We start from the raw sequence: 14,059 nt of genomic DNA, 5'->3' as shown, positions 1-14,059 counted from the left end.
CATTCTGTGCCAAGGTCTAGAAACTAATAACATCGGTCATTCAAAAGCAGACTTTAGCAAACCGGCAAAAGACAAGACGTATATCAATATGCTGATGCATTACTTGACAATATAGTATAAAAATTGAATTGAATTAGAGTTAACTTCAGATGGGGAAATAATGACAAAAATTCTACAAAATCGCACTTAAAATTAGATATAGGCAACTTTCAAATACTATTGAAAACTTTTCTTTGATGAGCACGCTCTTAGTATTCAGGATTTAACTAAGATGTCATGCGCTAGATGTTATCCTAAATGCATGATTACAGTTATCAAGGTATTTTGTCCAATATGGCTACTGTCAAATGACAAAAACATTTCTGTGTTTTTGTATTTTTCGCTCTGGTGTAATCTCACAATCCGGCAAAGCCTAAACTCGCAAACACCTGTTATGCTAAAAAACATTGAAAAGAAGTGAATCGGAAAATTCTAAGCTAAAAATGTAATTATTTCTTAGACATACGGGAGTAAATGTGTGATTGGAAAACCTGAGGTCACAAAGTTCAAGTAATCCATATTTATGTTTACTTAAATAGGTCACAAATAACATTTATGGACATTCCCTCAAAAGTCTGACATGACAATATACAAGTATGCTTTCTATACAACTTCTGATTTGCCTCACGAGTTGCAAATTAATGTTGGCTCCATTGAATATTTTTCAAATCGATTCCATCCTGAACCATCTCCCATAGAGGGCTACAAAAAATGTATTTTGCCAATGAAAAGAAATCGTCGAAAATTGCTAGCAACTACACATGAAAAACTTCATTTATCAAAAATATACAGTCCGAAAATACAATATATTATGAAACCATGAAAATGATAAAATAACTTCTCAACTAAGAAAAATAAACCAGCAGCTTATAATCAAAGAGGTAACAGTAACTGAATTATGCATGCAAACCTCCACCTTGGTTTGATATTAAAACTTTTCAAACAGAGCTATGACAGGTTGACGACGAAACAAGCTGGTCACAAATGTATGTATTTAGAGAGAATAAGGAATCCTTCAACAAATATTTTGAAAAACATGTGTCTGATAATGATTGACGAGTCAGGAAAATACAGCCTTGAAGGGCTATATATGTCTTTTAAAACAAGAAAGGATTGTGTTTTTTGAACAAGTCTTGGTATTGCGGGCTTTTCTGCTGCCAGTTCTCAAAGCAACTGTCATTTACTTTTCTGGAATTCTCATTTAGTCATATTTTAGAGCCTACAATCGAATTACTGCTTCTATCTCACTTTAAAAGAACATAACAGCTGTTGCCCTAAAAATAAAGTTCTTTTTCTCAGGACATGGCCGTTACTTACAATTCTTTAAAATATTGTTCCACGCTGATAACGGGTTTAGTTGTACCAGCAAACGTTTTCTTTTCCCCTGCAACTTGTTCAATGACAAGGAACTCTAACTCAATAAAGATCTTGCCTAAATTTGGAAGTGTTGATGCTGTTAGGTTTTCATTTTTTTTCAATCGTTTCTGTATGGAATAGCCTGCTAGACAGTATTGTGATGCAGGCAAATTCGGATACCTTTTACAACCTATGTCGAAATCACCTCAGTAAATTTTAATGTTGTAGTTGACTGGGCAGACATTTGTATGACCCAAAAGGGTTGTTAAATGTAAATGTAATGATGATGATGATGATGATGATGCCAAAGTTAACAATTCACAGAGTTTCTATATCATAGCAACTTTTGGGCTATGAGCAGAATTTCAAAACTTTCAATGACACGTTCCAAGCTTGAATGTTAGGCAGCATCCTTTTGAATACGAATGACCCAACTTGAGCCAGTGATATGCTGATCTGGCGCTCTTTATTTCTAAACATTTCATTCTAACCATGCAGAGTTTGAAAATAGACATTATCCTGCTGTAAGTAGAAAAGATTTTAACGAAGATTTTAACAAAATTAAAGGGTAGTTTAGAGAGTGCACCGCTATTAGTGTCAAAAAGTGATTTATTTTAGTTACCATCATGGCTTTTTAGACATGGTTTCCAAAAACCACCCCCCTTCTCATTCTTTTCATAGTTCTACCCTCAGTGTTGCGTCTGTTCTGTTCAAATATCGTTGAACAAAAAATAAATGGTTGACAATCACAAGAAAGCTTTTTACCTCATCTCCCGGAGCTTCAAGGTACTTTCTACGCATTTCTTGACAGTGAAGTCGACCTCTGCTTTTGTAGTGAACCTTCCAATGCCAAACCTAAAAATACCAAGCACAATGCTGGAACAATTGACATGTCCATCTACTTCACTAACACTTTGCGTATTTTATAGCAGAGTCGAATCGAGGTTACATTCTGCAGCATTTTCTACTTATGGCCGAGGCAGAACAGTAACAAAATCGCCACAATACTGGGGTTCAATTAAAACAGATGGGAATAAAATAACATATTTGTTGAAAATTCTTCAATAGACTCTTATCCACCCACACTTTCTATATGCAATGCAATATAAGTAGGATATAACAGTCAGTACTTCTCAAATTATTATAAAATATGAGAAGTGCAGCAGAAATGAATGGAACCAATTGAAATATTCGGATACAGACTAATTTATGTATACAGTTTGCAACAGAAATTCTATAAATTATCGCGTGTTTTCTTAAGACATGGTTTATTCATGGAAAAAGCCGAAATAGTGTTTAAGTAGCATTTATTACGTCCAGAGGCATTAACTAATAATACAAACAACTCACTTTTTTATATCAAAAATATACCTACATATAAGAGCTATATTCTTAGCAAATGAGAATGACAAGCGGTAACAAGAGAAGGCTGGCTGAGCTTTGCATAGGTGTAAGGCCAATACTAACCTAAGGGAAGAGTGTGCTAGATCTTCCTCTGCTCCAATGGCACGTAGCACGTAGGATGGTTCCAGTGACGCCGAAGTACAGGCACTGAAAATGTAGAAAAGCAGACATTGGGACGGTGAAGTATATAGTTTTAGTGCGAGAGTCTAGTTGATAACTTGGAATGCCACGCAAAAGAGAATAGAGGGGGAAACATTAAACCGAGAATGCAGTATAAACGAAACCTAACAGTAGTAGACGTTAAAGCTCACAACAACAAAACAAGGAGAAATAAGAAATAGATTAAAGATATTGGAATTTTATCAATGCTCTGGAAAAAAGGAATTTCTAAACGGCAATGCAGCAAGGAGTACCTAACGAACGATCAGGCTTAACAGTTAGGCATACATTTCCAGTATAATTGCGATTGCCATTAAGCAATAAAATTTCAATAACCATCTACCTAGAGGGGAACTTAAGAGCAATAGCAAACAGGAGTAAAAGAGAATCAAACACGAATTTTGCAGACGTAATTCTACTTATCACGGTTACTAGATTCCCATAAAGGTATCATCTTCACAAAATACAATCAGCAATGCCAGAGCAACAGATCACAGGAGATGGTTGGACTAAATCTCTGAGCAGATTTAACTCAAGGTTAACTTAAAGGCAATCGACAGATACTAACTGGGCTCAAACTACCTTTCAAGAATACGCCAATCAATGAGTGTTATTCCAATCACATGCTGATTGGCTTATATTGATTGAAGGAAGGTAAAGCCACTAGTATAGTAACTATCTGAATGGAACATTGAATGACAAACATAAAATAATGTAAGAATAAAACTATCCCTGTCAAAAACTCCGCTTCGTAAAGCATCGTAAATTTCTTACAGACTCAAGAAACAAACCTTCCTGATGATAAGGCAATTTCTTTCAAAGCCATTAGGAGACTTTCGCCTTCAACATACGCGAAAGAAAGGTTAATACACCCAGGATATGATAGATCAGGATCACCATTTCGAATCACGTGGGTCAGTTGGCTTTCTATTCCAGCAATCAAACGATCTGACAACTCTTTCACGTGATTGTAGTCGTACTGAAATAAGCGATAGACTATTAGAATTTTGAAATTTCAGAACGGTAGTGATGCAACTGAGCTCAACCTTATCATAGTCCAAGAAACGATAAAAAAATCAGTTCCAATGTGTAGCAAGTCTTAAACAATAACAGAAGCACGGATCAATATAGGTCTAAATCCCAAATTATTAATCCAAAAGAAATGATATAATTCGGCTGACCCTACACATTTTTTCATGGCATGTGATTTGCGGTTTGCAGTTTGCATAGCAGTTTGATATTTATTTCTATTGGCCGCTGGGTAGTCAACTTTATTCCTATAAAAGGAAATCGTTACGGGGACCAATATTGTCTTATTGAAATGTTTTACTGGTCTGTAGCATGTAAGTTCAAAGAATATAGAATCTAGCTCTACAAAGTTCTTAGCAAATTATAAATAGTATAAAGAATCTTGCAAACAGCATTTGTAATGTTAAATAGAAAAGCTATTGCCACTCTTGGAATGCATTGCTCACAAAATTACCGAAAAATAGTTATAAAAATACAAAGCACTATCGCGCTGCAACTTACCTCCATTTCTTGCAAAGAAAGCTCACAGGCTGCACCTAGACCAACAACAAGTGGTGCCGGAACCGTACCACTCCTGAAGCCCCTCTCTTGGCCTCCTCCATTCATCTGTGGCTCAAGTCTTACCCTGGGCCTTCTTCTTACATACAGAGCACCAATGCCTTAAAGAAATAGAAAAGTTGTCTGCAGATCGATGAGAATTATACATGCGCCTTCCAGGCCTCAAAGAGAACACTTTTACCAAGCAGGTAAACTTCCACAGCAATACAGAAGACGACACATGGAAACGATACTATGTTGCTATCAGAAATAAATCTATATTTCATTAAGGGGGAGCAATTCAAGACTCTCTTGGTAATTAATACAGGAAAATTTATGGCAAGGCTTTAGCTCTCGGCTTTTAAAGTACGATTGAAAGCATTGTCACTACAACATTGAGCGGCATGAGTGCTCAAATTAGCTGAAATAGGCACTACTGCAGTGAACCGGTATGCAGCAGCATCTCTATCAGAGATTAAACAGTTGCACAATGGTCACATTAAACTCGCATTAAACTCGAAGTAGCAAACTAGAACAGTGTTGATTTATACACCGAAGCGTCAATCACGCATTATCCCAACGCATTAGCTACAATAATCGATTCATAGACCAAAATTATTTTTCTAAAAAAATCTTCCATTAAATACACACCTTTCGGACCGTAGATCTTATGGCCACTTATTGACATCAAGTCGATCTTCATCTCGTTCACATCGATTGGTATCTTCCCAACCGCCTGTGCAGCGTCGGTATGAAAATGCACTTTATTTTCACGGCAAATGGCACCTATCTCGTGAACAGGTTGCTTCACGCCGATTTCATTATTAACAGTCATTATAGAAACAAGCGAAGTATCTGGACGAATACTGCTTTTCAGTTCTTCAATGTCGATTATTCCATTTTTTTGAACAGGTAGATATGTCACTTCAAACCCCTCGGCTTCAAGCACACGACAGGAATCCAGAACACATTTGTGCTCCTACAAGTCGACAAAAAATAAATTCAAATCTTAAAACAACAACAATACTAACTAAGAACGATCTTGAGGAGTTGGGTTTAAAACACGTTATCCAATTTAATTCCTTCCATTAAATTAAATTTAACGTCGCAAAACCAGAGGCCTGGTAAAACTCAAAGATCAAGCTTAGGCGCTTACTAATTACATCACTAGTGCGGTATGGGTGTGAATCCTGGACCTTCAACAAACGACTAGAAGGAAGACTAAATGCCTTCGAAATGCGCTGCATCTGGCGCATCTTTGGCATTAACTATCGGGGAGCACCGCACCAATGCGTCAATTCTGAAAGAGGTTAACCAGAAGGCAGGACACTTCTGGAAACGGGCAGAAGACGGTAGCTGCAATGGTTCAGGCACGTGATGCTCCAATCTGGAACTCTCGCCTACATCACGATGCACGGGACCGTTGAGGGCACAAGGAAGACCAAAATTGAACTGGCTAAGTGATGTGCAGAAGTGGACAGGAAGAAACATCGCAGAAGGCATCAGACTGGCAAGAATCGGGATAGTTTGAAGAAGGTGTGGGGCTCGTCAAAGTGCCCCAACGGTCCTACAAGATCTGAATTTAATAGACGAAGGCAGAAGAAAAGAAACTGCGGTGCGTTGCCAGAATCAGTTCCAAACGGAACCGATCACGTGGGAACCCAAGGCCTTAACGTACCCACTTCGATCCGGTTCCAAACGGTCTCGTGGAAACGCAGTCTATGTTAATAAAATATTGTGTCATAATTTGGTTGTGCTTGCATCCATGCATCCCACTAAGAAACGGTCAATGACTATAGATCGTCTCTGTAGTTTTAATTGGGGCTACACAGTCAGACAAACAATTGTTTTAAAAAATAGTCAGGCGACAAATTGCAACGAAGATTAAATACTTGCCGTTTGTGTAGTTATAACGTGTCTCTTTTTTCGTTTGTTGAATCTTGCGATTCCCTACAAAAAATATTGGCTTAGAAGAGCAAAAACTCCAGGGAAAGGGCAGAGCAGAGAAGAAACCTTCACGACACTAACAAGAAACATATATTTGTTGATTGAAGATATCAATTTGGATTTGCTTTAGATTAGAATATAGAGACCAAGCGTAATTCAACATTAATGTGCAAGAACAAATGGTGTTATAAAGAAGTAAAAAGAATTTGAAACCAAATTCAAAGACTTGGTTATTCATATTTTTATTATATTTCATCCATCAAGCACAAAAGTTTTCAAGTAATATGGTTACAATTCTGTTGTGGGGTGGGCGTGGGCAAAGATAAAGTAGAAAATATGAGTTTCACAGACTTAAAAGTTTTGGTAAGGTGTAAACGGAGAGACCGTGGAACAAACCTTAACAGCAATGTTGTTTGACTCAGTTGCTCCACTTGTAAATATTACCTCTTTTGGATCAGCACCTATCAGATCTGCAACTTTCTATAAATAAGCAAAATAATTAAACTTTTGAATTCAGAAACTTTATAATGAATATTTGCATTTTAGCATTGGTGCATATAAACGGTACATCTACGACAACAATACGAACAAATGTAATATTGTTTTGATAACCTTAGGTAGCACATTGTACATCCAGGGTTAACACTTTCTAATTTATTTTCAGTAGATGTTGCATCTATTGCAGCTTGAGTTAAGCGAGTTAAGCAGGAATAAATTGTAAAAAAGTTAAAAGAAATGGACTTTCATTATTTTTCTATTTGGTCACACAATCAGATCTAACAAGAGAGCAATTTTGTCGTAATTCTGGAAAATAGAAAATGACAAATGGGAAAATCATCAAAGGTGAATACCAACATTTTCAACTCTAAATCACTTTTACAATAAATGCCTGGCTCAAAGGTTAGGGGCTCACAAGGGAGTATCTGGTACGTTACGAAATGTGTATTTACAAAAATTTTTGCAGAAAGATTAAAAGCTAATATTCATGCTTACAACCCTGTCAAAGGTATCCATCACTTCACCCAATCTTACACAAGTTATAAAGCGTCGCTTTAAAAGTTTGAAAACTTTCGAATATAATTTTGGAAGAATTTTTATCGCAATTAAGAATTGATCCTTAAAGTTAAATTGCTCCCATGATCGGTGTGATATTAAATACTGTACACCCTCTCATTCAGCAGTTGATACAACATGTGTATTTAATCACATTTAGAAGACATACATGCATGACCTCCAAGATCGAAGGCATCCCATTGTGATGCTGAAAATGTTTCACCCTCCCATTCAACCTTTCATCCAACATTTTTCTCTAATGATAGGTTGGAACACCGCAAAAAACGAGAAGCAGTCCAATATAACAAATAAATAAGTCCAATATGAAAAAAATATCAAAATTAAGCTACAAATAAAATTAACATTTTGTAAGAGGTAAATAAAGAGATGAAAAGATCAAAATATTATTTTTACTTGTAGTTTAATTTTAAAATTTTGGTAGATAACATTATATTGGATTGCTTCTAGGCGTTTTTCGATGTTCCTACCAAAAACTTATTGTCAAATCTTCATCTCATCTTCTTGGCATAATTTTTCTTTAAAACTGGTTTACAGACATCTGCTACACAGAAATAGAGTAGTACATAACACAGTCAAAACAGTTTGCTTATGGCTGCATACTTTGCTTGCTGTGAAGGCTCTTAAAGTTTAATTAAAGTGGGTATCAACAAAGAAAACTTTGAAGGGACTTAAGCAGTTTGAGCCAAGGCATTCAGTAAATACACAGAAGCATTAACAGTGTCTTTGCCTAAGGAACGGTTTCTTTTGGATAAGCTTTTTTCAAGCCAGCTTGACAGCACAGATTATGAATTTTCTCCACATTTTCGCTTGTTAAAGGAAGTATCCTAGGCTAGCCTGTAACTGAAAATGGGTGGGAATACAGAAAAGAAATGTCTGAAAAGATGTAAAACAGAAAGCTATTTCATACGACATTTGGCAGCAAATGGCGACCATTAAACCCATATCCCAGCAATTGTCAGAGGCCACTTGCCCTTTCAGCTTAATCTTAGTATTGTTCCTTCAAAAGTTTAGAACAAGAGGGAAATCATTGATTACCTTTCTTGCATCTTCAACAGCTTTCTCTGTTTCCCAACCATATGCATGTGTTCTTGAATGTGGATTTCCATAAAATGATATATGATATGGAAGCATTGCGTCCAGAACTCTTGGGTCCTGTAATGTTAAACAAGCCGAAAAATGTCCTGTTTCTTGGCAGAAAAAATAACTTAAACAAAAATAGAAGCAAATGTTAAGAACTAAATGCTGCTGATGTGCTTAAAGTTAAAGTTTTTGGCATTGGGTATTGGGTGGTGTTGAGGATTTGCCAAAATATATATTCAAGTATGGAAAACTAGCATAGAATGTACCATAAAAATAGAGAAATTAGAAATTAAAGAACTAAAAATAATGGTTCTGGAACAATTTGCAAAGTTATCATGCTTAAGCAACAACAATAAAGAGTCAACTGAGCCCTTTACAATCCTGTTTAATTGGGAGTGTCACTGGGTATAAGCCTAGAACCTACCAGTGGGGTAGTTGCTTGAGCATCCAAGTATATAGGTTTCAACTCTTCATCATTGGACTTGGCATCTACTGGCAAAAAAGGCATATCAGTGAATCAGCACAAAAAACAGAGATTCTATGCATGCAAATAAGATTGGTCTAATTGAGTAGATTGAGTTAAAGGCATATGAATTAGTAATGTCAGGGCTCACATAGTCAAAATTTAGCTTCTCACTTTATTCTTTAAATAAGGTGTTGTTGGTTTCAACTCATCACATGATTGCTACAAGATATTTGCTTTTGTTTAAACTTTCTAACAAGAGTTGTTTCAAAATGAACCATATTTGCTCATAAATTATTATATTAAGAGGCATTTAAAGATCACTCTGTTGCAAGGCATTTTACAGTTTGCAAGTAGCATAGGAAGGGGAACAAAATATGCTTTTAGTTTACTGAAAAGGCAAAAGTTTGAGCTGGTGCAACACACATTTCAACATAATACATTATTTTTTCATCACATATTCCTTAGAATATGGAGAGTTCAGTGAAAAAAGGTGATGGGATTTTTTTATAAAGGAATGAAAAAACAATAAATTGATAGGAAGAATGGCGTTCAATCCAGGCAAGTTTGACTAACTCAGATCAAGTGTGACTGACTTGAGCTTCATGCGAATTCAATTGACTGATCAATCATGTCTGTCTTGAATACAATTTTAAAAACTATAACCCATTATGCAACTTAACATAATGTTTACATTCAATGGCATATAGACCCTCTGCATTGCAAATTGAAATCAGCATTTGCTGTGTAGCGAGAACTTACTTGACAAGGCTCGTCCTGTTAGGTAGAGCTTGCAAGGGTAAACTCCACAGAAGTCATAGCTTCTCAATGACTTGATCATCAATACAAATTAAGTGCTAACAATGTGCATCAATAATAATATCCTATTATAAATTCAAGATTAAATCAACAGAACACTTAATAAAATCACAATAATTGTAACGACCCAGACTGTAAAGTATTATTCTGTGCTGGGAACTCACGAATAAAGACCTTCTACTCTTTGTTTTTTTCTCACCAGAAGTCAGAAGTTTAGATGATGAAATATTCATGGGGAACATGACTAGATAAACAAATAATGTGTACAAAATCTGCGGCAGGCTCTTAATATGGGTTGGAAGAATGAAGGATAAAATTTATTGCCAGAGGAATGCTTTACCGCAAAGACCAAACTTTACAGTTTGGGTAACGACCAATCTATACTTACAAGCTGGACTTGCAAATTGGGCTTTTCTTTGTGACCTCAAATCTCTGATCACTAATTAAAAATACACGATTATGCCAAAGAAAAAAAGAGGTGTCTCACACCTGTACATTAGCCTGGAGTCACATCAATGCCCAAGATCTCTAGTATAACAGACACAGATTCTACCCTGGTATTCAAAGAGACCATTCTTTTAACAGAATATTCGCATTAGTAAATCTTGAGACCAGGGGCAGATCTAAGCAACAATGATTGGGGGGGTGTTAGACACTAATTTTGGTGCCACACCCTTCAGGTCACTGGTAAATTATTGAAACGCCCAACTTTGAGGTAAAAACGATAAGAAGCAGTGACATAGCCAGGTTTGGAAGATTGGAGGGGCAAAGAGAAGAAATTTTTTGCTGACCACACCCTTAAGAATTTAAAAAAACACCCCATTTTGCAAAAGCGTTTGGAAAAGCTATGGTTTCTTACTTGGAAATTTCGCTTTATGCAACATCATATCTGGCTTTTTGTAGCTGACCCCATTCTACAACTGCCTATTTTCTTGACAATTCATCAAACGCTTACATTCTGAATTGTATAAGGCGAGGAAGCACTACGTGTAAAAACTGATTCTCCACAGTTTTAATCAAATATCTAAAAATAACAAACAGGATTTAAATGTTTTAAACTAATTCCGTTCTCCTTGGAGCAAAATCCCCGACAAGCATTTCAGAATCCAATTTTTTTTAAGGATTGAAGCGCTTTAGCATTTCAGTTTCTATTTTATCGGGATTGTCTAAAGAACGTGAAAGACTTTTCTATTTAAATCCTATAACGTGGGATAAATTGTTGAACATTCTGTAGAGTTATAAAAGAGGGTCCCTTTGTGAGCGAAGCTAGCAGAAAATTTTTGCGACGACGTGCTTCAGATTAGCTTGAGATACATTTCAGAATATTTCTTACATTCGTTTGCAGTCCTTAAAAACATTTTAATATTGTCTGAAATATAAAGTCCCCTGTTAAGATATTAATTCTATTGGAAATTTGCAATTTTCTCAGACACCGACTTTCTGAGCGGCCGCTCCCCTTGCCTCCCCCACTACACTACTGAGAAGAAGATAAATACTGATATTAAGGAGATAAATAAAGTAAAGTATTGGCGTTAATTTGTTACTGCTGACTACCAAAAAATGGTTTTTACCGAATGGAACCAAATTTACCGAAGGAGACAGAAATATTGGGGGGGGGGGGGTGTCACACACCATACACCCCCCTGCTAAGTCCGTCCCTGCTTAAGACCATATGCCATGCCCATGATCTGAATCTCTATTACTGATAACGCCTTTAGTATCAACCTATTATTACTTTAAATTGGTAGCTTATAGTTTGTCTTATTTTGTCTATTAAGCTGTTCGGTTGGTTTAATCCATAACAGAGTCATTTCAATTCATTTCATTTTATCACCAAATGCCCTAAATGCAATACACAATTCACAATGCAGACATAAACTCTAAAACTAAGATCAATTATAACGCTAATTAAATAACTTTAACAGATACATTATATATTGTACTTAAGAATTGATGATTAAGGAGGAGCTAATCGAGAGAAAGCACCCCCCCCCCTCCCCCAGCTCAATGAATGTAAATTAAGAAAGTAACTTTTCAGCTTTGAGCGAAAATCCATAGTAGTAGCGACGCGTATTAACGGTGGAATGGTGTTCCAAAGTTTTGCACCAAATAACTGAATTGTTCGTAGACCATATAAGGTAGTATTTTTGATAGACTTGAAGAGGTCACCCCTAGTAGCTTAGCAAGAGTTATTGGTAAGACATGGATGGATTAAATTTCGAACTTTTTCATTTGAAAAACTTTATGCTTCGGCAAAAAAATCAAGTACAATCAGAAGCAGATGGGACCAGCAGATAGGCCTAGCTCCTCTTACGTATACACACTCTGCAACTTGCCTCGTGAATCTGTGACATTCTGTGCAACTGTGGCATTTCTGTTGAATAGAGCAGATTTTCTTTTTAGTAGATCTTTAATCAGTCTGCCGTTTTGGCACACTGTCGACCTGAGATTACGGGTCAACATGCTTTCACTTTACAACGACTGAAGCGACCCGACAAAAATATTATATAAACTTGTCTCGTACTGAAAAGCCTCACGTGTCAAACAGAGACCAGTAAAAAACTCCTCGAGGGAGTTCAAGTTTTGGTATTCCATTTCATTTCATTTATTTCATTTCGTTTCATTTCATTTCATTTATATTTTCAGCAATTAATTACAAATTGCATAAATATTAAGATGCAAATTATTAGGAGGAAAAGCAGTTTTCAAGATAAAATATTAAGGTACGTAAAAAAAGCTGACGGAGCAATTTCTTGAATTATTGAACAAAAACTTTTCTATTAGGAGATCTTCGAATATTTTTTGGGATGTTATTCAAAAATTTTATGCCAGAATACGAGAGTATGGAATTGTTAAGTATGGAATTAAAGGGTTGCACCACAAATGGATGTTGATATTTCCTTACTTGATTATGTGAAACTCTCTATGGTAAATTCTCTGTAATTCTTTTCTAAAATACCCTCCCACAAAACACTATTGATTGTTTTTCAAATATCTTCTAGTCCTCCCGTTTACTTGATTTGACCCCACTTTTAGTGCAGCTGCTTAACCTCAAAAATAGGACGAATTGTGCATTTTATGGTACAAGCATGAAATTTGGTATAAGTCCACAATGTGACATGCTGAATAAGATGAGATGCAGACCCCACTTCATAAACCAAGGTTTGATAAAATTTTGGGCATAGCCGCTGCAGCCAGTGGCGGAAATTCAGGCTTTCATTTGAGAGGGGGGGGGGGCAGGCCTACGATTTTCGGACAGGATAACATCTTGGATCATTTCTAGTTTGATGAAAATGGGTGATTTTTTGGCGGAACCCTTAGAAATCTTTGGGGAGCATGCCATAATTAAGTAGCAAAAAGAACAATTTATTCATGATTTTTGGTATCAAGATTGATATCTCATCTAAGGGTCGACCGATTACACTTTTGACTAGTCGTTCATGATAACAACATGATTGTAAATGTAACGTTCATTTTCTGTATTTTATATTGTTTTCTTCAGTGGGGGATACGTTTGAAAATAACTTTTGTGAAGAATCCGTTGAAAATTTCGGCTAATCTTTACCGAATTGAAATTAAATAGACAATTTACAAGCAGTTTTGATTTTGCTCATATGTTGTTTGTTTGATTATTTAGTACTGACTAATATTTTATCAGTCATGCTATGTTCAAATTTTGCAAGAAGGGCACAGAGAGGTTATGGAGGCCCTTGTGGTAAAAATGGAAACTATGGATCACCTGCGAGCAGAAAAATTGGCAAACATGCCCCTTAGATTACCTTAAAATACATTTCAGAACGATCTCTTGCAGTAATTTCAAAATTTCAAGGGCCCCCATAATTTCAATCACTAGCTGCAATTTACTCTTCTTAATGGCCGTTACTAAATAGACTGATTTTCAGTGACGCCGAAAAGACTCAGGGGTTAAGGGGGAGCATGTTTCAGCTTCTAGTAATCCTTTCCTATCTGGCGTTCTGATTTCGATCTCAAAGTTACGTTAATTGCTGGCATTTTGCAATACTTAGTCATCAAAACAATAGGAAAATCAATCGACAAAATGCACCAACAGTCGAAATTCAATCATCAATTTTCTTGACACCGAATAGAGGGCAGCATCAAGAGAATTGTTATGAAAAAGACATTTAGGATCTC

At 36.2% G+C, this 14,059-nt stretch overlaps 1 protein-coding gene across 2 annotated transcripts; it reads right to left on the bottom strand.

Moving 5' to 3' along the window:
* Nucleotides 1-52: 52 nt before the first annotated feature.
* LOC135690812 (cysteine desulfurase) lies at nucleotides 53-12,415 on the bottom strand. Of its 2 annotated transcripts, none has more exons than XM_065208479.2 (11): nucleotides 12,244-12,415; nucleotides 9,050-9,117; nucleotides 8,581-8,697; nucleotides 6,868-6,951; nucleotides 6,421-6,474; nucleotides 5,176-5,503; nucleotides 4,489-4,646; nucleotides 3,750-3,937; nucleotides 2,863-2,946; nucleotides 2,161-2,250; nucleotides 53-741 (listed from the first exon to the last, which is right to left on the bottom strand). In XM_065208479.2, exons 1-11 carry the CDS (start codon nucleotides 12,368-12,370, stop codon nucleotides 678-680), a joined length of 1,362 nt encoding a protein of 453 aa, XP_065064551.2. In that variant the 5' UTR covers nucleotides 12,371-12,415; the 3' UTR covers nucleotides 53-677. The 2 variants fall into 2 exon arrangements, with proteins under 2 accessions (XP_065064551.2, XP_065064552.2); XM_065208480.2 differs by having other exon boundaries at nucleotides 9,050-9,114.
* Nucleotides 12,416-14,059: the final 1,644 nt, after the last annotated feature.

Source organism: Rhopilema esculentum, chromosome 4 (assembly GCF_057945365.1).
Source record: "Rhopilema esculentum isolate cy_ngs chromosome 4, ASM5794536v1, whole genome shotgun sequence".
Taxonomy (NCBI): Eukaryota; Metazoa; Cnidaria; class Scyphozoa; order Rhizostomeae; family Rhizostomatidae; genus Rhopilema; species Rhopilema esculentum.
Note: the sequence above shows the minus strand (reverse complement) of the source record. Positions and strands in the feature narration are given on the sequence as shown.